The sequence below is a fragment of the Lethenteron reissneri genome, chromosome 8 (genome assembly GCF_015708825.2).
Source record: "Lethenteron reissneri isolate LAM-NWPU_2019-01 chromosome 8, ASM1570882v1, whole genome shotgun sequence".
In the NCBI taxonomy this organism is placed as follows: Eukaryota; Metazoa; Chordata; class Hyperoartia; order Petromyzontiformes; family Petromyzontidae; genus Lethenteron; species Lethenteron reissneri.
In genome coordinates, this window is record NC_083786.1 from 2,124,893 (window position 1) to 2,150,828 (window position 25,936).

Below are 25,936 nucleotides of genomic sequence, written 5' to 3' on the forward strand. Positions count from 1 at the left end.
TCGTCTTCGATCACATGATGCATCTGCCATACACCAGCAAAGTCTGGAGAGACCTAAATAGTCTTTTCTCTGATAACGCGTGTTGTTTTCATAACGCCAATTGAATATAATGCGATAATGAATGTAGGAGGGATCACATTTTTGTTATAATGCGGAAGCGAATTGTACATAACGCGATCAAGTGAACTTAGTGACGTCGCGCGAGGAGGAATAAGCGGTTGTGCGCTTGTACGGCTGCCTCGGCGGAGCATCGCACAAGGCAGTGGGATGCTGCTGGATGCTTCTAGATGCTACCCACGCGCCTCAGTCTACGTTCAGCCTACGTACGCATCTCACCGTGTTATCGCGGACTATGCTGTACCCTATATTGTATATTTTTTATAATAACGCGATTTTTCCATAACCTCTTGTTCTTCAGGGATGCGACAACCGCTGCATTACAGGAGAAGAGACTGTACTTGGGTCGCACCCCACTCATTGTACTTTAATTTGCTTACCAATATCTTACCAATATAGGTTACTCGATCATTGAGTCTGTGTATTGGAGGACTCTGAGGTTATCACCGAGCACCAAGGCACCAGTACGTAATTTTCACGCCAAGTGTGTTTCGGATGAAGCTGCCTAGGTAAAACACAATCTGGTAGTTTGTTGAAGAAAATTGTAAAATTGGTAACAGTTGTTTTTTGCTCGTAAGTGGCAAAATTGCGACTTCAAATGACAATATTAAATGCACCCACACACTTTAAATTATAATAAACAAGCAGCAAGCTGACAATGAAGTACAGCATCAAAGTGGTAACAATATCATATTCGGGTCATATGAAGAATATTCCTGTCAACAAAGTTTATTTTTCCTGACGGTTCATGTTAAGGTATTTTAAGGACAAGATGGCAAATGTGACTTCCATCAGTGAAGCGACGCAAGGTGAAAGCGAACATTAAAATTGCAGTTGTGACCAACACCCAACCTGCCATTTGATATCCTCCCGATTAGATGCACGGGCCACACCTATGAAATTGGCCCAATTATGCAGCAGTTTGCACTGCCCAACCGTGAAAAGATTATATTGTGCACAAAACAAAATCTCGCATCACTTTGCTGTCCGGACAGAAGAAGAAGAATAGAAAAAAACCGACAACTTTTTTTAACTCTACAAAGTGACCTACCGAGAATAATTCGACTCATATAAGCGAATTATCTAGACCAATACAGCTAGGTTGTGTATCGTAAAACTCGCTTTTCCCAACAGTCACGAGTGTGTCAAAACACCCCTCCGTAAATACATCCCAGGTGAGATTTACAACAACAACAGCAACATCGTCGGCTAGCCAAGCGGTTCGATCCGCGCCAAAAATAAAAATCTGCAACTGCGTAGAAGCCAGGAGGAGGAGCAGGGAAGGAAGGAAGGAGGCATGAGGAGCCAGACGCGCCTCATCTGCATGCTGTGCCTCACGCTCGCCTTCTTCGTCGTGGAGGTGGTGGTGAGCCGCGTGAGCGAGTCGCTCGCCATGCTCTCCGACTCGCTGCACATGCTCTCGGACGTGATCGCCCTCGGCGTAGCGCTTCTCGCCGTGCGCCTGGCCGGCCGCACGCGTCCCACGCGCCGCAACTCGTTCGGCTGGGCGCGCGCCGAGGTGGCGGGGGCCCTCGTCAACTCGGTCTTCCTCGTGGCGCTCTGCGTCACCATCGTCCTGGAGGCCCTCGGACGGTTCGCGGCGCCGCGGACCGTCGAGCGGCCCCTGCTCGTGGTCGTCGTCGGCGCCGTGGGCCTCCTCGTCAACCTGGTGGGGCTGTGCCTCTTCCAGGGCCACGGGCACAGCCACGGGGAGGCCGCCGTGGAGGGCAGCTCCGGGCCCGTGCGTGTCGGTGCGTAAGAACGGTAACGCCGTGGCCAGCAGCAGCGGCGGCTCCTCGGCGCGTTGCCTGCACGCAGGGACAGATTGGCTATTATACAGCGTGATTCAAAAAAAGGTTAACACTTACATGGGACTATCGTTTTTTATGTAAAAAGAACGGATGATACTCTGTAACATGATAACAAATGTAATGTTAATAGCTTCAAAAAGTCGTAGGGTCTCCACTTGTTGCTATCATTGTCAACGCGTGCCTGGAATCTTCTCCAGGTGGTCTCCAGAGCCCGGAGGCACATTTCTTGTGGTGTTGTTGCAAATTCTCTGAAGTGTTAAAACATTTTTTGAAGCACCCTGTATGAGAAGAATTGGCTTTTTTATTGCATATAAATTAGCAGCTTGTTTCAATGGGCTCACTTGCCTGCTTCTTAAAGGGCAAATAAAAACGAGTTTAAGATCATTACTGTCCGTGGAGTAAGTGGTTAGCGAAGCTGGAGTTACAATCCACAGGTCTGCCGATTTGATTTCCCAGCGCGGAATTTTAAATACCGCAAAATGGGAATATTTCGTAAGCAGTCGCTCAGGTCCCAAAGAAGCAGTACTGTTATACATTTGGTAACCCTACAGTCGAGCGTCTGGTCGCGTGTGATGGGACAAAGTGTGGGTTACTCGGACCTCTTACAAGTTGTCTGAACAGCGTGGAAGAGTAGGTGAAGTTCCCCTGGAGATTTGTCTCCTGAGAGGCTCCCTCGAGTTGAAGCCGTCTTGAAGTCGTTTTGCCATGAGTTGGTCCTTTCAGGGTTGCTCCTCAATCTTTGCCAGCAGATTGTTGTATGATTATAAAACCGAGGATTTTTGGAATTTATTGTAGAATTATTCAGTGTAACAAACGTGCGTTATTCTGATCCTGAATTATGGTCGATCTCTCAGTCAATCCAAATATTTATTCTAGATTTGAAGCTGCCCACTTCAGCATTTGTTTCGTGCTGTGGTTGTCCCACCTGATGACGGACGCTTGTGTTGCACCCGAAACGTCGTGATTTATTATTTTATTTCTATTATCATTTCTATCATTTTATTATTTATTTTTATTTTTACCTACGTGACTTTACCGAAAAAAACCTAAGAGTATTAATCCAAATATTAACAAACGGTAATATAAAAGAACACCTCCAAATCACTGACAAAACTGCAGCCGTATTGAAGTTAAGATATGGCCACAAGAAAACAGACTATATGAAAACAACGCATTAGTAATTTGACACGTAGGTTTTTGCGATCAATACGACTCGTAATTGAGTTTTGGTTCAGATCGCGTGAGTAAACCAAACTATTTTATATTTTATCAGGCAAGGCCCACTGAGCTATACAGCTCTTTTTCAGAAGCGACCTGGCCACAAGTGATAGCCCAATGAAGTGGCTTGTCACGTAGAAATGTAAAGCAGCAAAATAGTCGATAAACGCATGTTTCTAAATGTAGAGGGAAAACTGGAGGACCTGGAGAAAAATCCACGCGACCACAGGGAGAACATGCAAACTCCAAATATACAGCAGCAGGCGTCAGGGTTGATATCGAACCCATGACCTCCTGCATACCAGGCGAGGTAGTTAACATCTCTCCACCGTGGCTCCCACAATTGGGTACGCATTTCATTGGTATTTACAAGCACCATCCGTCAGGCAATTGCCAGAACTGTGAGAATGCACGGCAGTCTTCACACGTGCTGTGGAAAACCTTGTCGGATCTTTCAATCATGTTGTTATTTGCCGAGAACAAATCCGGTGTACTGGCACCGTAACTGCAACTGTCACCACACATACACAGTGACATTACATATCACGGCACCTTTTTTGCCAGTATCAAAGTGTGAAAAATAAGAACGGCTTTTACCCTTAATGGCAATAAACCAGGTGCTAAGATGTTCAAACTCCAAATAGATCTTTTTTGCAAGGAATCAAGTCTGCATTAACTACACAGGGTACTTGCGGCGAACGTGAAAACAAACTTTGGTCATATTTGCATTGTCTTTGAAACTGTTTGGCCTACACGAGAGACATCAGCCTTCTTTATGGCCGTGTCTCACCAGTGGCAGACCAGAGAACTACGCCAAAAGGCGAACAGCACACGGACAATGCCACACGCATCAGAGCATTTATAGGCCGGCGTGAGCGGCTGTGTCATGGTATTGCAGGTGACCACGTGTTATTCGGTGACGCTGCTGCATTGGCAGTTGTCCACGAGCACATTTAACGAACAACAACAAATAACCGCAACACACTCCTCAACAACACTGGCTTATCAGAAAACAAATATAGTTGGCAACGTTTCGGGCAATGGTCCTTAGGCGCTCATACGTTTTTTTCTGTTAAGACAGTTTTTAGTTTATTTTTTACAGGTAATCACGCGAATTGGCCGAAAATGTACACATTCTCCCATATTTAATTGCTTTGTTTCAGCATAAAATCCGCCACTTTAAAAAAAATTACAATCCTCTCAGAGGCAGTATTATTACTTTTAAGAGAAACACGTGATGACATACGCACAATAATGTATCTCACGTAACTATAATTAAAAGTGAAACGTGACATTTGAATTGGATGAGTTGATATTTTTTACATTTACCATATCACTTTGAAATGTTACGTAATACATATATTTAAAATGTGCACGTCAAATGTGTCATATATTTGAAGAAAAAATGAGGCACAGGCTGCCTGACGGCACGAATTGAAACCACAATGCCGCCGTGTTAGCACGCGCTGTGCTATGAACTATATTTCAGCTATTTTTTTCACCTGATGACGATTGCTTGTGTTTTTATATCTACGTGGCTTTACCGAAAGACCCAAACAATCTGTGCTATGAACTCGGCGACCCGATTTCTCTTCCCGCCCACGGCCCAACATCGGTGATGAATACCCGAGCCGGTTCGGGGGGCCTCGCCTCCATCGACTCGGCCTGAAACGCGAGTGCCCCATGTGGTGCGCGATCGGCAATTGGGAGACTAAGGTGGCCGGGCGGCGCCTTGACCCAACAGTCTGTGTGTAGGCCAGGGAGTCGGCAACCAATACCGAAACAATTCAGTAAAAAACAACTCGATATTTCAAGAGCCTGCGATGATGAATATGAGACGGCGCTGGTCCTTGGTAAAAGACGTCATGAGGAAGCGGTGCTCAGAGAGCCGCCGCGTGCGGATCAGGAGCCGCCAGGGTTGCATTTGGTGTTCAAGCTTCGGCAGGCATTGAGGTCCTTTTGCAATTTGTGTTGATATACTTTATTTACTTACATTTTTATTTCGCAACTCGCTTAACTATGCACTCCTATCGGTGTTTGTATCGTTTGTTGTTGCAGCTTTCTAGCCGCCACCCCCTACTGGACATCTGTGAATCAGAGCGTTGTAGCTCATCGGTGTCTTCCAGTCTAAATAAAGATTCCGATTCTGTCAAAGGTTTACCGACCCCCCTGGTGGTGTAGGCTTTACAAGGGGGGCCTTTGTGCACATCTCAGGGCAATGCACCAGGTGCCCACCCCAGCTCCTCTCGGATGAGAGCGCCAGTCGAGCCGCAGTGCAGGGTGCCACCAGAGCTGCGATGCACCACTCAGGAGACTGCCCCTGGGTGGGGAGCCAAAGGGACATTCGGTGGTGGAGGGCCCACCCCAGCCACCCCAGCCACCCCAGCCAGCTCCAGCCCTGGCACGCAGGGGCATTCAGAATAAACTCCGCATGAGCCGCAGGAATGCGGTAAGAGCATGGCGCAGTGCGTGGTGAACCCACAAATTGGGCATTACCTCTGCTGGCAAGAGTCCTGACACACGCACACATACATAAATCTGCGTATGTATGTGTACATCCGTTATGCAGTGTAACCTTGAGTTTACCTGGCAATGAAAGACTGTGTCAGTGTGCCGCTGCTTTCATTGGTGCTGAAGGGCCTTTAAAGAAGAATAACTCTGACATTTAAACAACGCCACACAGAGTATGCATCATCATTGTAATGCCCTTGTCAGTATTTATTGGGTTTTCACCGTCAGTTGACTCATTTCTAACCCTGGCCCCCACACACCTCCCTCGAATCAACAACGCAGCCATCACCTGGTAAGGGTCGTGGGCTGGCGACAGTACGGGCAAGGGGTTGTTTGTTGAATTGCTTGGGAAGGTTCAAAGGTCGTGTCCTAGCATTCAAGAGAAACGCATGGGCAGTTGTTCAGTTGTGGTGGACCAGGACAGAGAGGCTTTTATGAAAAACAGCAACGCAGGAATGATGCCCGTCAATGGCGGAGCCAGGATTTTCAGGTAGGAGGGGCAACCCCTCCAGCAATTAAAAATTATAGTTGTTAGTAAGGACTTGTCCCTGGCTTTTTATTCGACGCGTGTGCGGCGATGGCGCAGTCATTGACCGAGGGTCGAATTCGAACCGCGTTGTGTGATCGGCATCACGCTCGCTGAAGGTGTTTGCCTTCAGGGAAGTCGTGTACTGTATACGCAACTGCGCACAATTCTGAGTCACTTATAGCCGCTTTATCGTTACTTATTGCCAATTATGGACTCAGACTATTGTCCTATCATCTCATAGAGTCCCTGGTACGTAATAATATGCTACACAGTGGCAGTTTAGCATACTTCCCGACATGCAACAAACTTGAAATTTGGCATGTGGGTAGCTTCCAGACTGTACACAATGCAAAAAGTAAAAAAAAAATTATTATGGGGGGGGGGGGGGGGCGCAATAATGGATATATTTTGCACGGCAAGTGAGCAGTGACGTCACATCTGTGATGTCACCCGCATGCGGCAGCGTCACGCAGTGTGCCTGCTGACGTCACGCATCCATCCCCCCCCACCTTCCGCGTAGGCCGTGTATTAAACCAAGACAATAATCTCGGGCGAAGCCGAGTAGTCAAGCTGGTTACTAATAAACCCCAATGATCCGATCGAAATTAGGGATTTCGATTGGATCATTGGGGGGGGGGGCATGTGCCACCCCCCCCCCGGCTCCGTCAGTAATGCCCGTGCTGCCATTGTTGGCAGACTGAAGCTCGTCAGTTTGTTCTCCCCAGCGTGGCAGTGTAAATAATGGTGCAATTGTTTCTTAAATCTCCTGCGTCTATAATAGAGGGTTTTTTTGGGTTAGGTTGCATAAATATAAATGTGTCGTTAAACCCGCCACCACCCGACAGCTAATTAGTAAGGTTTGTCACGTAAACAGAACATGGCAATTCGTTGCGAGTGCAGCACACCGGTTGTGTGTTGGAGAGTAAATCCACAACTTTTACAATTTGAGTAACGACGTTTCGCCAGTAATGACAACTAGCTTCATCAGGCTTCAGCCAGATTTGTGGAGAAATCCTCCTATTTCGTTCTTGAATAGAGGGATAAATGTGATGATGTCACTTGCGAGCTCCTCGGGTGCGACCGCCTGCTGCATCTGTCGACACAGTGTAAATGGGTACACTACAGTTAGTCGATTTGCAGGTTAAAGTGTGGTGGGTTAAAGTGTGGGTGCACTCACTGCTTCCAGTACCCTCTCTATGGGGGGCTCTATAGCGGTTGCCTCAAGTGGAGACCCTTCAGCCAGAAGTGGAACAAAGTGAGCAAGCGCAGATCCCTGTGCCTGTTACGCAACGACTGCGGTGGGTACGTACCACGCTGCATGGTGCAGCAGTGTCATAGTAAGCGTCTGCATGTCGCCCAGGCCCAGGTGCGGGAACGCATAGCGACCACGCGGGACCACCGTCCGTTGAGATGGAGGACCTTGCCAGGGTCCGGCCGTTGTGCGGCTCCGGAGGGTTCGTGGCAGCGGAGGTGATGGAGGAGGAGGCGATGGAGGAGGTGGAGGAAGAGGAAGAGGTGGTGGAGGCGACGGGCTCGCAGATGAACATGCACGGCGTGTTCCTGCACGTGCTCGGCGACGCGCTGGGCTCCGTGGCGGTGGTGGTCAACGCCCTCGTCTACTCCCACTTCGAGGGCTCGTGCGTGCCCGAGGAGGCTCGTGATGACGGCGAGGGGCCCGCGCACCGCCGCCGCCACCACCGCCGCTGCTGGGTCCACTACCTGGACCCGAGCCTGTGCCTGCTGATTGTGGCCATCCTCCTGAGCACGGCGGTGCCGCTGCTGCGCGACTCGGCGCTCATACTCATGCAGGCGGCGCCGGGGCACGTGGACCTGCGGCAGTTGCGCGAGGGCCTGGCGCGTCTCGACGGCGTCGTCGCCGTGCAGGACATGCGCGTGTGGCAGCTGGCAGGCAGCCGCCTGGTGGGCACGGCCCGCGTGGCCTGCGCGGAGCCCGCCGACGGCCGCAGCGTCGTCCGCGGGGTCCGCAGGTACTTCCGTCAGGCCGGCATCGGACACGCGACCATTCAGACGGAGTTTGTCGGCCGCGACCACCCGCTGGCTGTGGCCCGCCGATGCAGTTAGAGACACGAGATGTCTGTGTTTGGTCCCATGCGGGGGGAGGTGGTGAGGAAGAATGCTCAAGCGCCACTTCTATAACTACTTAATTTAAAGCCCAATTCTCAAAGCTGAATAATTGCAGCGCTCATTAATTGGCCGACGATATACTAAACTCTAAACTGAGGTGAGTTATATAGCTCTTTTTCACATGTGGAAATGTACAACAGTGGTCAAATGCTCTAAACCCATGTTTCTAAATGTGGAGGGGAAAATGAGAGGACCCAGAGAAAATTCCACATGACCGCAGGGAGGGAGACGTGCAAACTCCAATTATACAGCCATCAGGGTCACGATCGAACCCACGACCTCCTGCATATCAGGCGAGGGAGTTAACATCTCGCCACTTAATATATAGGGGATCGCAGAGCTTGGGCAATTGTTGACGCCGGCTCAACGCGTGGCCGCTGCCTTCCCACTCGTCAGCTGCCTGTCATCCTCGTGCCTCCGAGTAATTCGGTCTCTGAGTCGAGTGAAGGAATACTGTATGGCGGTGGGTTTACAAGTTGACATTTGTCTATAACTACAGCAGCCTTCTCCAGATTGCAATGCGCACAAAGGTTTGGGGTGCATTTGGCTTTCTGGAGTGTCTTATGATCAGGAGAATATGGCATGTGAAATGAGTATAGTATCAATGTTAAGCACGATGATTCATAAATATGAAGCAACGTAATTTTTGCTCCAGTTTTATCTTGACTTAAAGCTTTCGTGACTGCAGGAATTCATCTTCTCTGGGTCTTTCGGTAAAGTCACGTAGATAGGTTCAAAGAAAATAACAAAAAACTACGACGTTTCGATCGCAACACAAGCGGTCGTCATCAGGAAAAGGGGTTTAGCTTCTAAAGGAAAACTGTTTATAAAGGTTTAAAATGGGCGTAGCCAAAATGTCAGCAGCATGGGTGGGGCAGCTAATGTTAATGTAAGTGATGGGCAGCGACCACGATTGGCGGTGGGTTTCCACCAATTAAAGGGGTGCCAGGTCAAAATTAGCATGTTAATGTAAGATCGGTGAGCGGCCTCCACGGCGAGCGAGCTGAGGTGGCTATGTTAATGTGGGAGATTAGCATGTTAATGTAAGAGGTTAGCATGTTAATGTGAGAGATTAGCATGTTAATATAAGAGATTAGCATGTTAATGTACGAGGTTAGCATGTTAATGTGAGAGATTAGCATGTTGATGAGATCGCAGAGCCACCGCCACCTCGAGGTACGGCGCGCGAAGGTGGCTGTGTTGGTGTGTTAATGTCAAATCGGAGAGCCGAAAATATCAACTAACAGGTTGGAAACATCACAGCCAGTTATGACTTAAACTGGTTGATAACGTCCTTCCAATGATTACTAAGTTTGTACCCATCTTCTCGGTTGAAATTGTGTCTGTGTCTGTTTTTATGGATGACTTCATGGACGAATCTTTGTTGATAGCCAGTGGGTTTGCAAAGTACCTTCGTCTTAGAGAAAGCAATATCGTGTGAGCCCACCACATTAAAACATTGATCAGCCACGGCCGAGGTATTGGTCCTACCATGTTTCAGATCTGCCTTGTGTTCACGAACACGGTCCGAGACATGTAATTTAGTTTCCTCAATGTAACTACTGCCGCAGACACAGCTTAGTACGTAAAATTCGTGATCTGATCCCATCTGTATACATACAATACCCCGGCGTCTACAAACTAAGCACTCAAGTATAAAAACAAAGTGGCATCGTAGAACACGGAGTTGCTATCGTTTATACGTTATTTGAAAAATTGTGGGTATATAAATGCACATATGGCAATTGGAAGGTGATTAATGTGTTATAAATTATACAAAATAGAGTCCATTATTCAGTTTTTTCAATTTCATGTTGTTTAACGTTGTCAGTGTAAATGCTTAAAACGCACAAAATGTCCACACTGCAGCTTCCGATTTAGCATTACGTTTTCGCGTGGCCATTTTTTATGAATGTTTTGGTTAACAATACTATAATGGTTGATTCAGAAGGAAAAAATGTATGCATGTATGATTAGTACTGTATTATTTGCCTTACGTGCAGTCCTTGGATTACAAACCTAATTCGTTCCTGAGACCCGTTCATAAGTAAAATAGTTTGTAAGTCGCAACACTGCTGTAATGTACTGTATTTAAATGTGATACGGTCAGCGTTACGATTATGTGTTACGATTCAACAAAAAGGGAAGCATTGTTACACTCACAATTAAGAAGAAATTTTGTACATTTGCTTGTAACACTGTAAAAAACGTATCGTAAATAAAACATAAAATAAAGTAACATGAATAGATACTTTTATTTTCACTTGTCTTGAATCATGATGCGAGCTTTGTGGGGGCCGTTGGCCCCCGGGGTCCCTCCCGCCTGCATCCCCTAATCCGTTTACGTTACCCCACCTCCCTATTACCCGCTACGGTTTCGCAGGCATTCGAACGCGACACCCCTACTATTACAGCCTCGCGCCGCGCTCCCACGCTGCGAGCATACGTGCGCACATCATCATCAATCAAACGCCGTGCTCGCAGTATAGCCCTGTGCGGCACGTTACCAATGCGCATCCGTATCCGATACGTAACGAACGTATGCGCACTCCCACACACAGCTCTGCGCGGCACTCACTCAACACTGACCACTCACGTTAGGATCGCGCACCTGTATTACACACGTCGTGAACGTGCGCGCACACACATACAGCTCCACACGCGATACCCACTCTTGCGCCGCTCTGCGCCACGCTGGCCGCTCACGTTACGATCGCGCACCTGGGGTACGCCGATTACGCACGCCGAGAGCTTACGCAAGTAACGAGCACACGCAAGCGGGGCACACGCCGACACAACGACTCAAGTTGCCGCCGCCGTGCGCGCGAGACAAACTGTACAACAATGCGCAGCCGATTACGCGCTCGAGCACACGCAAGCTCGCACAAAGCTAACAGCTTCGCTCTGCGCCACGCTGGCCGCTCACGTTACGATCGCGCACCTGGGGTACGCCGATTACGCACGCCGAGAGCTTACGCAAGTAACGAGCACACGCAAGCGGGGCACACGCCGACACAACGACTCGTCCCCTCCCGCACTCGCGCGTGCACGTCAACACAAGTATCGTGCAAGGACGATTCTCCTCTCACACGGCTGCATAGGCACGCCAACACACAAAAGTGCTCTCCCCGGGCGTTAACACACACACCTCCGTACCCGCACAATCGTACAGAGACCACGGCCTTTACGCATACAACGACCACACACCCGCGAATGCAGTGCACGCTAATACCACGTTCAAAAAACACCCAACAACACGGTTTTGTTACTACGCTCGAGATTTTATTAGCCCTTGTTAACCCACCGAGCCACCCGTGTGTGTGTACGGGCCAGCAAGGCGCTTCTAACCCACTCTCTAGTGGCGTGCAGCCCTATTCTATGCTGCGCTCTCTGTTAAACCGCTTTCCTTCTCGTCCTTACCCCGAACTAACCCTCTCCTACGGATCCTACTCTCCGCTCTGAGGTGTTGTAAGGCGCGTAATACGATACCGTCTGTAGTCCTAGGTGACCTTGCGGCGGCTCAGGTCGTCCTGCAGACGATCTAGCGGCTCACCCGATGACTCCCTCGTCGTTGACCCCGTGTCACTACTCCAGAAGAAGAGAGTTCCCTACTGCCCCTGCGTTTTCTTTTAAACTATCCACATCAAAGGCTAGGCGCCCCCGTCCCGACCGCCTTGGTCTCTCGACCAATCCTGAGCCTAGGATTTCCCGCCCTTTTGCGATCCCGCCGGCCTTTGACCTTTTGACCAATCAGTAGCCCCGGGTCCTGATCCTAGCTATCTGCCTTGCTGACCCGTGTTTGTGTTTGTATGCGTTTCTAACTGCGGGGCTCTCTGAGCTCGCCGTGGTCGTGCGATCTCAAATCCGCCCACGGCGCCGCAGTGTTACTTAGCCTGGGAAGGGTCCTGTCCAATTCCCTGGCCCTGAGAAACCGTGGGGTAACCCCCCGAGGGGGCCCTCGGGTGAAAACTCAGGGTAGGTGACCCGACCACAAGGCCCTACGTGGGTGCGGGTGCGTGCTTATGTGGGGGGGGGGGGGGGGGATGGGGGGCAGTGCAGTGGTGGAAGCCGGGCGGCTCCCTGGCTCGGCAGAGCGGCCCCGTCGTTGTGGCACCACAGCTTTTAGTCGGAAAGGGGGCAATAAGTTGCCAAAATTGCACACACACACAAAGACACACACACGGGAGCACGCACACACACAAAGACACACAACAACAACCGCCATTCGCCACTAAGTGGCGGTGACATCACCACGACGCTTGTGCCAGGCTATGTGCCACGTGAAGTGTCGAACGCTCGCTGCCAGGAGGTCACGGGGCAGACCCAGGTGCCACAGGTCGACTGACTGAGATGAAATTTCAATTTAAAGCTTTCGTGACTACAGGGATTCATCTTCTTGGTTCTTTCTACGTGACTTTACGAAAGAACCAAGAAGATGACTGAGATGACTGAGATGACTGGCTGATGTACCACCTGTGCTCCCTACTGTGCCAACTTGCTGTGCTTTAGCCAACCCGGCACTCCGCTCGTTGTTGTGAGCGTCGATTTTCCGCCCTCTGTTGTTGTTAGAGGGCGACTTCCTACAACTGCCCAGTAGCGTCCTTCACGAGCCTCCTCCACAGAGGCCGATCTTGACACCGCTGGTACCAGTCATCGGCAAGTCCACTCAGCTCCACATCCTTCTGTACCACATCACTCCATATCTTCTCTAGCCCGTGCTGCGCCCATTTAGCCCCCTCGATCCGGCCGAACAAAGCTGTTTGGGCATGCAGTAATTGGGCATGCGGGCAACATGGCCCAGCCAACCCAGCCTTGCCTGCCGGAGGAGCTCACCGATGGGAATTTGTCCAGATCTTTCGAGGATTTGTGAGCTCCTCACACAATCCAGCCTGGTTAAGCCCAGCCTGAAAGTTTCTAACCGGCGCAGATGTTCCATTAGAGGGGTCCACGTTTCACAAGCATAGAGAAGGGAGGGCATGACTGTGGTAGAGATGACCCAGAGCTTCGTGTGGAGCTACAAACCAGGTAGCTTCCCCCAACATTCCACAGCCGATGAAAAGATAATGCCGCCCGACTGATTCAGAGTGAGACCTCTACCGTCAAACCGGAGCTGCCCACACTCACGCTTTCACATACAAAGAAAAGATCCCCTGTATAGCCTTAAAAGACTGTAGGGGCAAGTACTGTTAGCGAGCACTTGTGAAGGTTAGAACGGTACACGAGGGGGTGGTTGGCCAGCACCACGCTCGACCGCCTTGGTCTTCCCAGTGGCGATGTTTACACACCGCACCAGGTACTCATTTGAGGCCGAGTCGACCTAGGGGAGACCCAGGACCGGTTCAAATAATCGTCACTTTTGTTGTAGGCCGTGAGTGGGAATCGATCCCGGGTCGCTGGGTTCATAGCGCAGCGCGCGAACCGCTACACTACCGCTCCCCACACACTCACACTTCACACACATGTGCGTGCACACACATGTGCGTGCACACACACGCAAACACTCACTCTCAGCGCAAAGCCGACTCATTACATCTTAAATTTCGATTTAAAGCTTTCGTGACTGCAGGGATTCATCTTCTTGGTTCTTTCGGTAAAGTCACGTAGAAGGGAAGTAATAAAATAATAAAAATAAAACAATAAAATAATTCTCACGACGTTTCGGCCACAACGCAAGCAGCCGTCCTCAGGTGAAGACCAGGTCTGTCGGGGAGACAGCGTCTGAATGAATTACATCTTGCGAAGAATCGCTCCTTTGAACAAATTAGTTTCACAGTTCAGTTTGCATTTTAAGTCAATGTATTTTTTTATATATTTCCTGGAAGCCGGATCGTAAGTACATGCGTTCGTAAGTCAGGTGTTCGTAAGTCGATGACTGCCTGTATTCATGTATTAATTTAATTACAGGCAGACCTCGTTTAGCGTGACCTTTAGGAACTCTGATAGCGCTCTTTGTCCTGGTGAAGTTTTTTAGGGGAAAATAAATACGGAGCGCTGACGAACGAGGCCAAGGAAACGTAGCCGCCCCCATCATTCGCTCAGCCAACGAGAGCCACGTACACCGAGCCAACCAAAATCCACCTCCCCACGATTCAATTGTCACGATTAGTGGTTTACCCAAGTGAAAACTCACGAGACCAGAATAGAGTATCGGGCTCCACTTAAAAGAATCCCCATCACAGGATTGTGGACTGAGGACATCACGTAGACCCAGATTGGAAGTGCATGAGCTCAAACCTCATCTCTTACTGCTGCCTTGTATGAGTACAGTATTGAAATTAATAACTTACATTTTATAGTGGAGACTTATACATGACATAGCATGTGATACTGTATTGTAACAGAGCGAGTGACGCTGAAACTAACATTGCTCCTAGTACCATGAACCCGTTGATGCAGTAAAATAATTTTTTTTATACAATAACACATCTTGTACGAACAGTTTTAGTTTTTTTTATTGTATGTAACCATGCTGATAATCATTGCAACAAATGACGAAGTCATTAAAAGTATTGATTTGAAGCTTTCGTGACTGCAGGAATCCATACTTTGGTTCTTTCGGTAACGTCACGTAGGTAGAAAAATCAAATAAATCACGACGTTTTGATCGCAACACAAGCGGTCGTCCTCAGGCGGAAAAAATATATAATCCAGCAGTGGAACTGCTGAACCAGCGAGAGAGCTGTTACAATCAGTCTATATATGTGGCGATGGGCAAGCAAGCGGGGTCTGAGCTGGAAAGGAATTCCATCCCCGGACGCAAGCACGTCAGTTGTGTTAATGGGGGAGATTAGGGAGAGATTAGGGAGGGAGATTAGCATGAAATTAACTTCCTTCGCCGCATACGAGTATCATGCCCGCATATGCGCACAACAGCAGTGTTAATGGGAGATTAGCACCATGAGAGATTAGCACCATGCAAAACAATCGTGCGACACAGCTGGCGAATGGAGCCGGCGAGGAAATCACCCCCAAGTGAGGAGCTTGAGTCTGGCTCCAATTCCAAGTGACTCACGTGGCGGAGACTAAACAGACTGAAGAGAGTGAGTTTCGGCAAGATGCAACTCCCTCGTGAAATCACGAGCTTCTACACAACAACCGACCAAATTGTGCTTGTCAGGAAACGCAAAGCCACGTGGATCGTCTCCTGAGATGCCCTGCAGCAACTACGATGCTGGCTCCTCAAGACGTGGCACTGCCAACAGCAGACGCGGTGGGCCTGTGTGGAATATCGGGGAAAGGCCCGTACAGGTTTGGCAGGAGACACGGCGTAGAAGAGCGTGCAATGTGCAATGATCACATTGCACTTGAATGCAATCTGACCCCATGTACAAAGGTGGGGCATGAGATCTCTTCGGCTATTTGATCATGCACGCATATGAATCCACTTGACTTTGATACGATAACACATTTTTTATTTAAAGCTTTCGTGACTGCAGGGATTCATATTCTTGATTCTTTCGGTAACGTCACGTAGAAGGGAAACAATACAATAATAAAATAAATATATTGTTTCCCTTCTACGTGACTTTACCGAAAGAACCAAGAATACGATAACAGAAGGCAAGAGCACAAGCTTTACAATCTTCCTACTTGCTAAAAAAATTGCTTTTCGTGTACGACGACACACTCACCGAACCGGTTGGAGAAGCGCTTTGTGTGATAATACCTCTTTAGAGCTTCAGCTGGTGATGAAGCTCACTAGCCAATTGGTAAGTAAACATTTCCTCCCCCCCTTGGCATATGATAAATTGCCATAATTTTGGTTGTGATTTGTCTCAAGAATTAACGAGCCTTTGTGTTGGATTTAGAACCTCTTGTGGCTGCGAAGTTTAAATAAGCGAACCACCACACGTACAATTAAATGATAAATTCTCACGCTCATTTAACGCACGTATTGTGAGCATAACCAACATTCCGTGCCTCCTAGCCAATGTACGTACAGTGCTTTTAACATTTCACATGTAAGTGGAACATTTGTTTCAATTAAACTAACTTCGCAGATGTATTGACAATGATGACAAGACATTGATGAAAATGCAAATTTATTCGGGTGCAAGTCAGAGTTACAAAGACAGTCGATACATAATTGGTCATTCACCCTTGGTGTCATTTTAACTTCCATTAAAATTAACCTTTTCTTTAACCAGCTGTCAATTAATGGAAGAAACTTTTAAAATACGAGTTATGAACGGTGATTTTTACTTGACGAAGCTCGCCCAACACCATGGGAATGTCGGATTTTCTCAATTGTCTCAGTGCCACCAATGCAGATGAATGAGCAAAGCTCATTGTGAGCTCAATGTGTTGAACTTCTTTCGCATCGTACGTAGCCAACCGTGCTAATTGGAGGTGTGGGGAATAGTGACTGGGCTGAGACCATAAACTCACCCAGGAGGTTGTGGGTTCGATCCAGACCCCGCAGCCTGTATATTTGGAGTCTCTCTCTTCCCGTGGTCGCATGGATTTTTCTCTGGGTCCTCCAGTTTTTTCGTCCACGTTTAGAAACGTGCGTCTAGTCTTGCGATACATTTCCACGTGATAAGCCACTTCGTTGAGCTATCATTTGTGGCCTGGACGCTTCTAAAAAAAGCTGTATAGCTCAGTGGGCTTTACCTGGTAAAATGAAAATAGTTTACAGTTTCACTTCACTCGAAAACCCAGTCTAATCACGTGCCGTTGAAATCTGGATTTGAACCCAGATCCCAATGGTGACAGCCAAGTGAGAATCCCTCTCTCCCCAGCCACCTAATCTTATTTACACTTTTCATTGGGTGTGTGCGTGTGTAGAGTAAATGTGTTAAAGGTATACTTCACCATTCGGAATGTATGATGAAAAATATTTTAGAAAATATTTTGTAAGTGCTTTAAAAGTTATGATGTGCAGAACATAAATCTATTGTGGAGTAAGTTTTTCTCGGAGAGAGACCTGCGACCATAGAATGGTCAATCGCCCAATTCCGTTGTGCCAGAGAGTTTATAATCTTGGCATTAAGGCACTGATAAGGCTCGCGATTGTCTAAATATAGTAAATAATGGCAGCCTGTAACATCCTCTTCATGGAAGATGGCATTCTTTGATGATATTCTGCATATCTGGTGGAGGTGGGATGTTAATTTACACACCTCGTTTGATACTTATGTGAGTAAAATGTACTCTCAACAGGTAGAATGCAATGTTGTATTGAAGTCATGAGTTATTTTGATAAATGCCTGACAATCTTTAATGATAACCTATGGGGGAGATGCATAAACTGGAGCCTTGCACTATTTTACTGCAATGTTGCAATGAACTACTGTACAAAAACTTGGTCTTAAAATAAAATAAAAACTGCTAAAATGATGTAAGAACCAAAAAAACCTGACAGAGGTTTATCAATGAAAATATTTAAAAAACCTTGCACTCAAAATAAACGAAAACCACATACTGTGGAACACCTTATGAACGCACCTAAACAGACCCCAAGGGTCACGTGACCTCTCCTTAACCGCACGTGCGTGATCGTTTCTTTCTGATGCAAACTCGACCTTTGCAGAGCAATAATTGTTCTGTGCCAGTAAAACCCTTATCAACTGGCTCGTGTACACAGCCTCTATTCTGCTGTGAATCCACGCAGGCTTCTGTTTGTCGACAAAAGGTTGTTATTGTTTTTATCCCGTAAGTGATAAAAAACAACTGAAGCTTACAGCAAACGATTGCGAATGTTAATACAGCATGTACTTTTTTGGGAATTAACTAACTTTCATCTGAAAATGTTCAAAACATTATTTCACAGATGTGTGGCCTTTTCTTCGGCCAGCCCAGCATCTTTCGCCATAGTATAGAAGATGCCCCTCTTCTTCAGGAGAGCAGCCGGCGAATCAAACTCGGCGAGACATCCGCCGTCGAGCACCATGACTCTGAAAGCGACACAAAGAGTGAAATAATTACAATGACAGCGCCAGTCGACGTTTATGTTTCGTCAAAAACGAGCCCCGCAAATTCCCCCCTGGCCATGCCCACATCAGCACCTGTACCAGTAACAAATGGCCACCGGTCCTTCCCGGCCAGTCGACAATCTCGAGGGTTGTTAGTGCCTTGTGTGAATTGCCAGCAAAGTGGCCATTAGCCACGCGTTCTTGCGAAAAGAGCAGCTGGAAATGGTGCTACCTGCAAAGGTGGGAATAGCATCCAATTGAAGCCAATTCTAGATTTGAAGCTTTCGTGACTGCAAGGATTCATACTCTTAGGTTTTTTTCAGTAAAGTCACGTAGGTAAGAATAAATAATAAAAATAATAGAAATAATACTTGATACAGTAAATCTAGCTGTGACGGTCCCACCTGATGACGGACACTTTTGTTGCCTCCGAAACGTCGTGATTTATAATTGTATTTCTATTTTTTTTACCTACGTGATTTTACCGAAAAAACCTAAGAGTACAATTTAAGCCAATTGCCAATCCACTGCTGGATGAAGGCCTCCCCAATATTTAAACATTAGCAAAAGGTTTGGTATCAAAGGGGAAAACCGTGCCAAAAGCAAGCGGCAGTGAGGAAGACGTTGTAATGCATTCTTTTTCAAAACATTACACGATTGACAACATGTAGGCATTCTCAGACTGTCATGTATCATGTACAGTACTGTACACGTAGGCCTCTGTGAGAAAGCAATACATGAAGAGGACATTGAGATGGAGATCAAATGCACATGATACAGTGATGACACAGGCTGCCAGGCCAATCAGTGACTTAGCCTGGAATACAACACGAAGATTGTATTAAATAACAAAAATATAGAACAGCTGCCTACGCAGCATATTTCTACCTACAATTAACTCTCATGCGGTGTTTTAATTATCAAATTGCACCCGCTATGATTAGGATTGCCACCTTAACTGGGCCAAACTTGGGTAGTTGTGCAAACTGACGACTGCCTTAGGTTGTAGGAATGAAGCAACCTGGACAAACATTGTTATTATGACGTGTTGAGTTTTCTTCTTTTTAAAAATCTTAATACTGCCAAAAAGGTTCCATACATAAAGCAATGTCTGGTCTGGGTTTAGCCCCCTGAGTAATAGCATTACCCAGGAATATTAGCCAGCTAATGCCGCCCCCTTGATCCGATGGTCGTCCCCCGTCCCTTGCTCGGCATGCAAGGGCATCTCCCGCTCCCAAGGGCCCATGGTCTGGCGAGACCCAAGAGGTCGCGACCCCGAAGGCGGTGCTGTGCACGACGGGGTGCCGGCTGCACGTGGGCTCACCGCGTGTAGTCGATGACGGTGTTGAGGCGGTGCGCGATGGTGAGCACCGTGCGGTTCTGGCACTCGCGGCGGATCGTCGCTTGGATGAGGTCGTCCGTCTCCAGGTCCACGGCCGCCGTGGCCTCGTCCAGGATGAGGATGCGGCTCTTGCGGAGCAGCGCGCGCGCCAGGCACACGAGCTGCCTCTGCCCAACGCTGCGGGAGAGCGCACGGGGGAAGTAGCAACGGCGTGTCCGCCGATCACCCAACGGAGGTGCAATCCCTACCGCAGTGTACGCTCGACAACACGAGGAGGGATGATGCACGTTCGTCGAATCGATGCCAGCGCACTGATACACCGGTGTAGCAAGCGCGGTTACTTGATGCACAAATGCAAATTAAAAAAACGCTGCAGCAGTGTGCGGCGACTGGTCACGCAGAACAGACAAAGGCACATTTGACAACTCGACGCTTCATTCCTATATAAGGAGGTATCAAAGCGATTTGCTCTGCGACTCCTGGTGCAATTAACTGGCTCATCAACCTCCTCAATGTAATATTACAATTGTTGCTCTACATCGACATCAGCCATATGAAGATTGATACTATCATCCAACATGATTCCGTATCTTTTGCCGATTGCATTGTTTGATAATATGTGGTTTAGGTTTCCACCGAAAGCCTGTCTGTTTAGATTTCAAGACATCTCCCTCTGTCATGCTTATTGACGTACAATATACTCTACGCATTGTCCTATACATGAAATGGTTACATGTACACACCGAATGAATTTTATCTTTCGCGAGATTCCAAAAAAGCACAAAAAACCTACCTGAGATTCTCCCCTCCCTCAGAGATGGGGTGATCAAGGCCTGCTTCCAAGGACCGCACGTGAGCCTTCAGGTGTGCCATCTCCAGGGCGCTCCACAGCTCCTCGTCACTGTGGTGCCCAAACGGGTCCAGGTTCATGCGCAGAGGCCCTGAAAAGAGCACGGGGTCCTGTGTGGGGTCGGGTCAGATAGAGAAGGAAGAAGATGCGGTTTGGTGAGAATAACAAAAGATGTCATCAACCAAGCCAAATTCTAGCTGCCCACCGGCGTGCATAACAAAAGGCGGCGTAATCCTTGCTCGCGTATCTACTTACGCCATCTACATCACAAGGCCTCAGCTGCAACTCCAGGTGTAGCTGCAGTTGCAGCACTGGTCGTGACCTCACCAGCTTATAACCCCTCCCCCACGGCCCATCCTGGCTCCTCCCCCCTCCCCTTAACCAGTATATAAGGCCGTGTCTCTTAGAGCTCTCTTCACTTGATACAGTAATTTTGCTGTGACAGGTCCACCTGAAGCCGGATGCTTGTGTTGCCTCCGAAACGTCGTGATTTTATTTATTTGTTTTCTTCTTTTAACCTACGTGACCGGGAAAAAACAAAGAGTAACAAAATAACAATTTGTGCATGTCTACCTCGCCTGCTATGCAGGAGGCCGTGGGTTCGATCCCGACCCTGATACCTGCTGCTGTATATTTGGAGTTTTTATCTTCTCCCTGTCGTCGCGTGGATTTTTCTCCGAGTCCACTGGTTTTTCCCTCCACGTTTATAAACATGTTTTTAGAGTATTGGGCTGCTATACATTTACACTTCATCGGGCTAGGATTTGTGGCCAGGTCGTTTGTGAAAAAGAGCTACATAGCTCAGTGGGACTTACCTGGTAAAATAAAAATAGTTTAGTTTAGTAAGCAAGAGAGCCCTTTCAGGGGGATATTTGGCCTACTCTTCCACACTGGTCCAAAGTCTTGCAAATCGTTGGATGCCCCCCCCCCCCCACACTTTACCGCACCACACGTGATCTGATGGTCCACCAACTTTGGTGTACCCATTTCTATTATTTGGTGGACATCGGGATTTAAGAAAATTGCCCGTGTGTGTGTGCTGTGGGGAGCGGTAGTGTAATGGTCAATATTGTGGTTCGTGCGTTTATCTACGAAGCTAGCGACCTGAGTTTGATTCCCGTTCATGACCAACAACGTTCACAAAGGATATCTGAATCAGTCCTGGGCCTCACCTTGGCATATGCACTCTGAAATAAGTACTTGGTGCAATGTGGCCAGGCATGGTGCTTGCCTTCAAAGGTGCTCTTGCTCACAGCACTTGCCCCAACGGTCTGTTAAGAGGCTACACCGGGGGGATCTTTGTCTTATTTTGACTCTGTCAATGTGTGTGTGTGTGTTGTGCTGACCAGGGGCACAATATTTTGTGGGTGTAATCTAAAGATCTTGATTTGAAGCTTTCGTAACTGCAGGAATCCATCCTCTTTGGTTCTCTCTGTAATGTCACGTAGGTAGAAGAAAAATAATAATAGATCACGACGTTTCCTGCGACAGCAGTCCTCCTGCTGTGTTTGTTTCACACCTGATGACGGTTGCTTGTGTTGCGATCGAAACGTCGTGATCTATTATTTTTTCTACTCTACGTGACTGACGGGCGTTCCGGGCGCGTGGCTCTGACGTGGAGCGCAGGTGACGCATATCGTCAACTGGCTCGTGCGGCAGACGTGCGAGCTGGAGATCAACGTGGTGGCGGTGGAGCGAGTGAACCAAAAAGTAAGTAATCTAAAGATGTTGGGCGATGTCCTGACAACCCACGGCTGTCAAGTGTCCGCGCCCCCACCCCTGTCGATCACCTGCGGGATGATGGTGAGCTTGGAGCGCAGGTCGTGCAGGCCGATGGGGGCGATGTCGATGCCGTCGATGCGGATAGAGCCGCCGGCCGCCTCCATCATGCGGAAGAGGCAGCTGGTGAGAGACGACTTCCCCGCGCCCGTGCGCCCCACGATTCCCACCTGTGACACGCGCGCACGCCGGCACGTTGACGCGTTAACCCAGGCCACCCAGGCAAGGCGACCCCAACACCAGAGGTCGCAAACGGGTTTTGATTCCTTACCCGTACCCGGCCGCACCAGGGTCGCAAACGGGTACCCGTACCAGTACCCTACCCGATACCCGGCTACCCGTACCCGGCCGGGTATGGGTAGGGTACAGGTATCGGGTACCTGATTGCGACCTCTGGGATGAAGCCATGTTGCAGGCGCGGGTGGGTTGATTCTAGGAACTTGAATTGTGAGAAGAGACAAGACGTTGGGAAATGAGTGACAAACAGTTACTCACCAGTGACTCACGGCCTACCCGTACCCGTACCCGGATGCACCAGGGTCGCAAACGGGTACCCGTACCCGTACCCGGCCGGGTATGGGTAGCTGAGTATCGGGTAGGGTACGGGTATCGGGTACCCGGTTGCGACCTCTGCCCAACACCCTGGCTTCCTGTGCTGTCAAAAAATCTCCCCCCCGCCACCCATCCGCCGCGACGCTGCAACCCTTTGGGAAGTCCCTCGAATCAAGGAAAACTGTCGCCTTCCCATTCACCAGGACCTCAATAACGTCCCTCGTCATCGCTTGAAGTCGCATGAGCCCTTCTGGACCCATGTGCTTAACCTTCCACGATGCGATATCAACCCCCATTAAGCTTGGAAAGCGGAATGGAGTTCAAAAGAACTCACAAACACCTTGTGAAAGACCCAATGCAGAAGATCCATTGGATCTGATCGTCTACGAAGCTCATGGTCCACCCTAAATCGTATCCACTGCACAAACCATGGCAGATGCGAATACCTGATGCACAAATGGAAAAATAAGCTCTCCAGTGTGCGACTGTGGTCATTCAGAACAGACCGTACAACATATAATGACGCACTGCCCGACCCACAAATATACGAAGGAGACATCACAGCGATAACACTCCACTGCTCCTGACGCGCTTGTCCGGCTTAACCACCTCAATGTGAAATTGTAGTTGCTGCTCTGCATCTACATCAGCCATACGAAAGAAGAATATCCTCGCAAGAGAGGCAACATCGTTTCACGCATCTCAATGAGTCTATTTAATCTATTGGATAGATAAAGGGTACCACAAATTCTTCTTTTGTACGGTGTTTGAAAAAAGCAGCAGGCTATAATTGTATATTTTATTTTATAAGATATTCCACTGCATCTGGGATGGTAGCTGAGTGGAGGCTGCTTGTTATCTGCGGCATGCCCAATACGCCACCAGGATATGTGTGGTGTATTGGGCAGTCACCTGCGCTATGCTTTGATTGATTTAAGTTTGATTGACATTGCGCACCGTGCGCGTGCTGTACGTGGCTCAATGCACGTGGCATGGGAGAAAAAGAGCAAAGAACATTTAAAGGAAACATTCAAAGTCAGATGAACCTTCACAGAGTGAAGTGCTCCAGCTATGATCGTGTGTGAGTGTCAGCTGTCAATAGTCTTGGTCAACCCGTAACACCTGGGTCTGTCCCATGATCTCCTGTCAGCAAGCTTTCCACACTTGACGTGGCTTCAAAGTGCACGGAGCCTGGTACAAGGATCGTGGTGGCATCACTGCCACTTAGTGGCAAATCATAGTTGATTGCTGTTATGTGAGTGAGTGAGTGAGTGTCGGCAGTTGTGGAGAGATCGGAGAAGTTTCCATACTCGGCAGTGTGCTTATGACCAGTTTAGTTTTGCCAGCAGATGTCTCACTCCGATTCAGGTGAGCAGTATTATATTTCCATCAGGTGTGTAACTCTGTAGGAAAGCTGCTTTGCCTGTCGCTCAATACGAAGCTCCAGGTTTTCATGGCCACAATCATGCCCTCCCCTCACTATGCTTCCAAAAATTGGTCCCACTGAAGGAACATCTGCGCCGGTTTGAAACATTCACGCTGGCCTGCCTATGATCCATCCTGGGTTTAACCAGGCTAGTTTGTATGAGGAGCTCAAAGATCTTTGACAGATCTGGACACTTCCATTAGTGATCTCCTCCAGCAGGCAATGCTGTGTTGACTGAGTCCTGTAGCCCACATGCCCCAGCAGCTTTTGTTTGGCCAGGCAGAGGAGGATGAACGGGCGTGGCATGGGCTAGAGAAGAGGATGTGGCTCTGGGTGAAATTGCCAATGACTTGCACCAGCATTGTTAAGTTTGGCCTCGATGGAGGAGGCTCATGAAGGACGCTACTGGGCAGTTTGAGGAAGTCGCCCTTCAACAACAACAGAGAGATGAGGAGCCACACTCACAACAACGATGGGATCACCGGGCGGCTAGAATTCAGCAAATTGGCAGAGTGGGGGTGAAGGTGGTGCATCTGACAGCCATCACAATCACGGTGGGGTGGGGGGGACAGACAAAGGTGGCCGGGCGTAATGCTGACCACTCACCCCCTCGTGTACCATGCCGGCCTTCATAGGTGTATCGCTAACGGCACTTGCCACAACAGTCTGTTAAGGCTACACGGGGGGGTGGGGGGGGGCGTGGATCTTTGTTTTAATCTTTGTGTGCAGGGCACCTTCTCCCCAGGCTGGATGCTGAAGCTGATGCCCTTGAGCACGAGCTCCAGCTCGGGGCGGTAGCGCGTGCTGTAGTCCACAAACTCCACCTGCCCGCGGTCCGGCCACTCGCTCGGGGGCCGTGTCTCCGTCTCCCATGCCGCCTGCGCGCTCACGGCACAACAACAGTTGAGGAGAGACCGGTGCAGGCTTCACGACGTCTAGTGGTTGAACTGCATTGTGGGCAATTAAAAATACAAATTGCCTTCCTTCGCATCTGCCCTCAAGCTGGTCCTCAATGCTCACGAAAAGTTATTCTCCGGTTAGCCCAAACCTGTCTCGCCACACCATGCATATTGGGGAGGTTGACAACCTTCAATATCTAGACGTTGACCTGGACTCAAAACTGTGTTCCAATACCCACGTTGACCACATGACACAACGAGATAAAAACCAATATTGGATTCCGATACAGGAACAAGCGTTGCATTCCACCTCGACTCCCCGTCTGAATATAGTTAAAGCCACCACTCTGCTCATATTTGATTATTACGACACCATCTACAGCCTAGCTTCTGAATCTACCTTGAAAAGTCTAATTCCACTGAACCACTCCGCTCTCCACTTTGCCCTCTGACGCCCCCTCTCTAGAACTCATTGTGGCAACCTGTAACTCAACTCAATTCTGTCCCCCACCGGATATCCGCAGAGACCACCACTGGGATGTCTTCACCCTAGAGGTCCTCATCCTAAAGGTTAAACAAATCCGCCAATGACCTAAAGGGCCACTTTCTTCCTCCTGTAGCCTCAGAAGCACCTTCTTATTCTGACTAAAAATTCCATTTGCTACAACGTTGTTAAAAAAAAAATCTGCGTTGATTCTCCACGTTGCTCTAGTCCTCTTGCTGCTCAGCTACTGCTCGCTTCCCTCACTTCACTCCCCCTCTTCACTTGCCTTCTCTCATCTAGATGTGTACAGCGCCTTCATCCAAGGCGCTGTACAGCATTTACAAAAATGGTACACGTGA

The 25,936-nt window shown here is 48.7% G+C and overlaps 3 protein-coding genes across 3 annotated transcripts in view; 2 read left to right on the forward strand and 1 right to left on the reverse strand.

The window, feature by feature from the left end:
* LOC133359884 (signal-induced proliferation-associated 1-like protein 2) overlaps positions 1–22,512 on the forward strand; it is a 241,125-nt gene extending 218,613 nt beyond the window's left edge. Inside the window, exon 9 of the transcript XR_009757199.1 lies at positions 22,462–22,512. The gene's annotated coding sequence lies outside the window, so the exon portion shown is untranslated. The remainder of the gene's footprint in view (positions 1–22,461) is intronic.
* LOC133361698 (proton-coupled zinc antiporter SLC30A1-like) lies at positions 1,415–8,268 on the forward strand. The gene is made up of 2 exons (XM_061580704.1): positions 1,415–1,868; positions 7,694–8,268. The coding sequence occupies exons 1-2, from the start codon at positions 1,415–1,417 to the stop codon at positions 8,266–8,268; spliced, it is 1,029 nt and encodes a 342-aa protein (XP_061436688.1).
* Positions 15,922–25,936, reverse strand: part of ABCC2 (ATP binding cassette subfamily C member 2) — an 89,354-nt gene continuing 79,339 nt past the window's right edge. The window contains exons 29-33 of the mRNA XM_061578437.1: positions 24,929–25,072; positions 22,228–22,386; positions 20,381–20,547; positions 19,570–19,764; positions 15,922–18,227 (exon numbers count right to left, since the gene is read on the reverse strand). Coding sequence (XP_061434421.1) covers positions 18,098–18,227; positions 19,570–19,764; positions 20,381–20,547; positions 22,228–22,386; positions 24,929–25,072 — 795 coding nt within the window. The 3' untranslated portion in view covers positions 15,922–18,097. The remainder of the gene's footprint in view (positions 18,228–19,569; positions 19,765–20,380; positions 20,548–22,227; positions 22,387–24,928; positions 25,073–25,936) is intronic.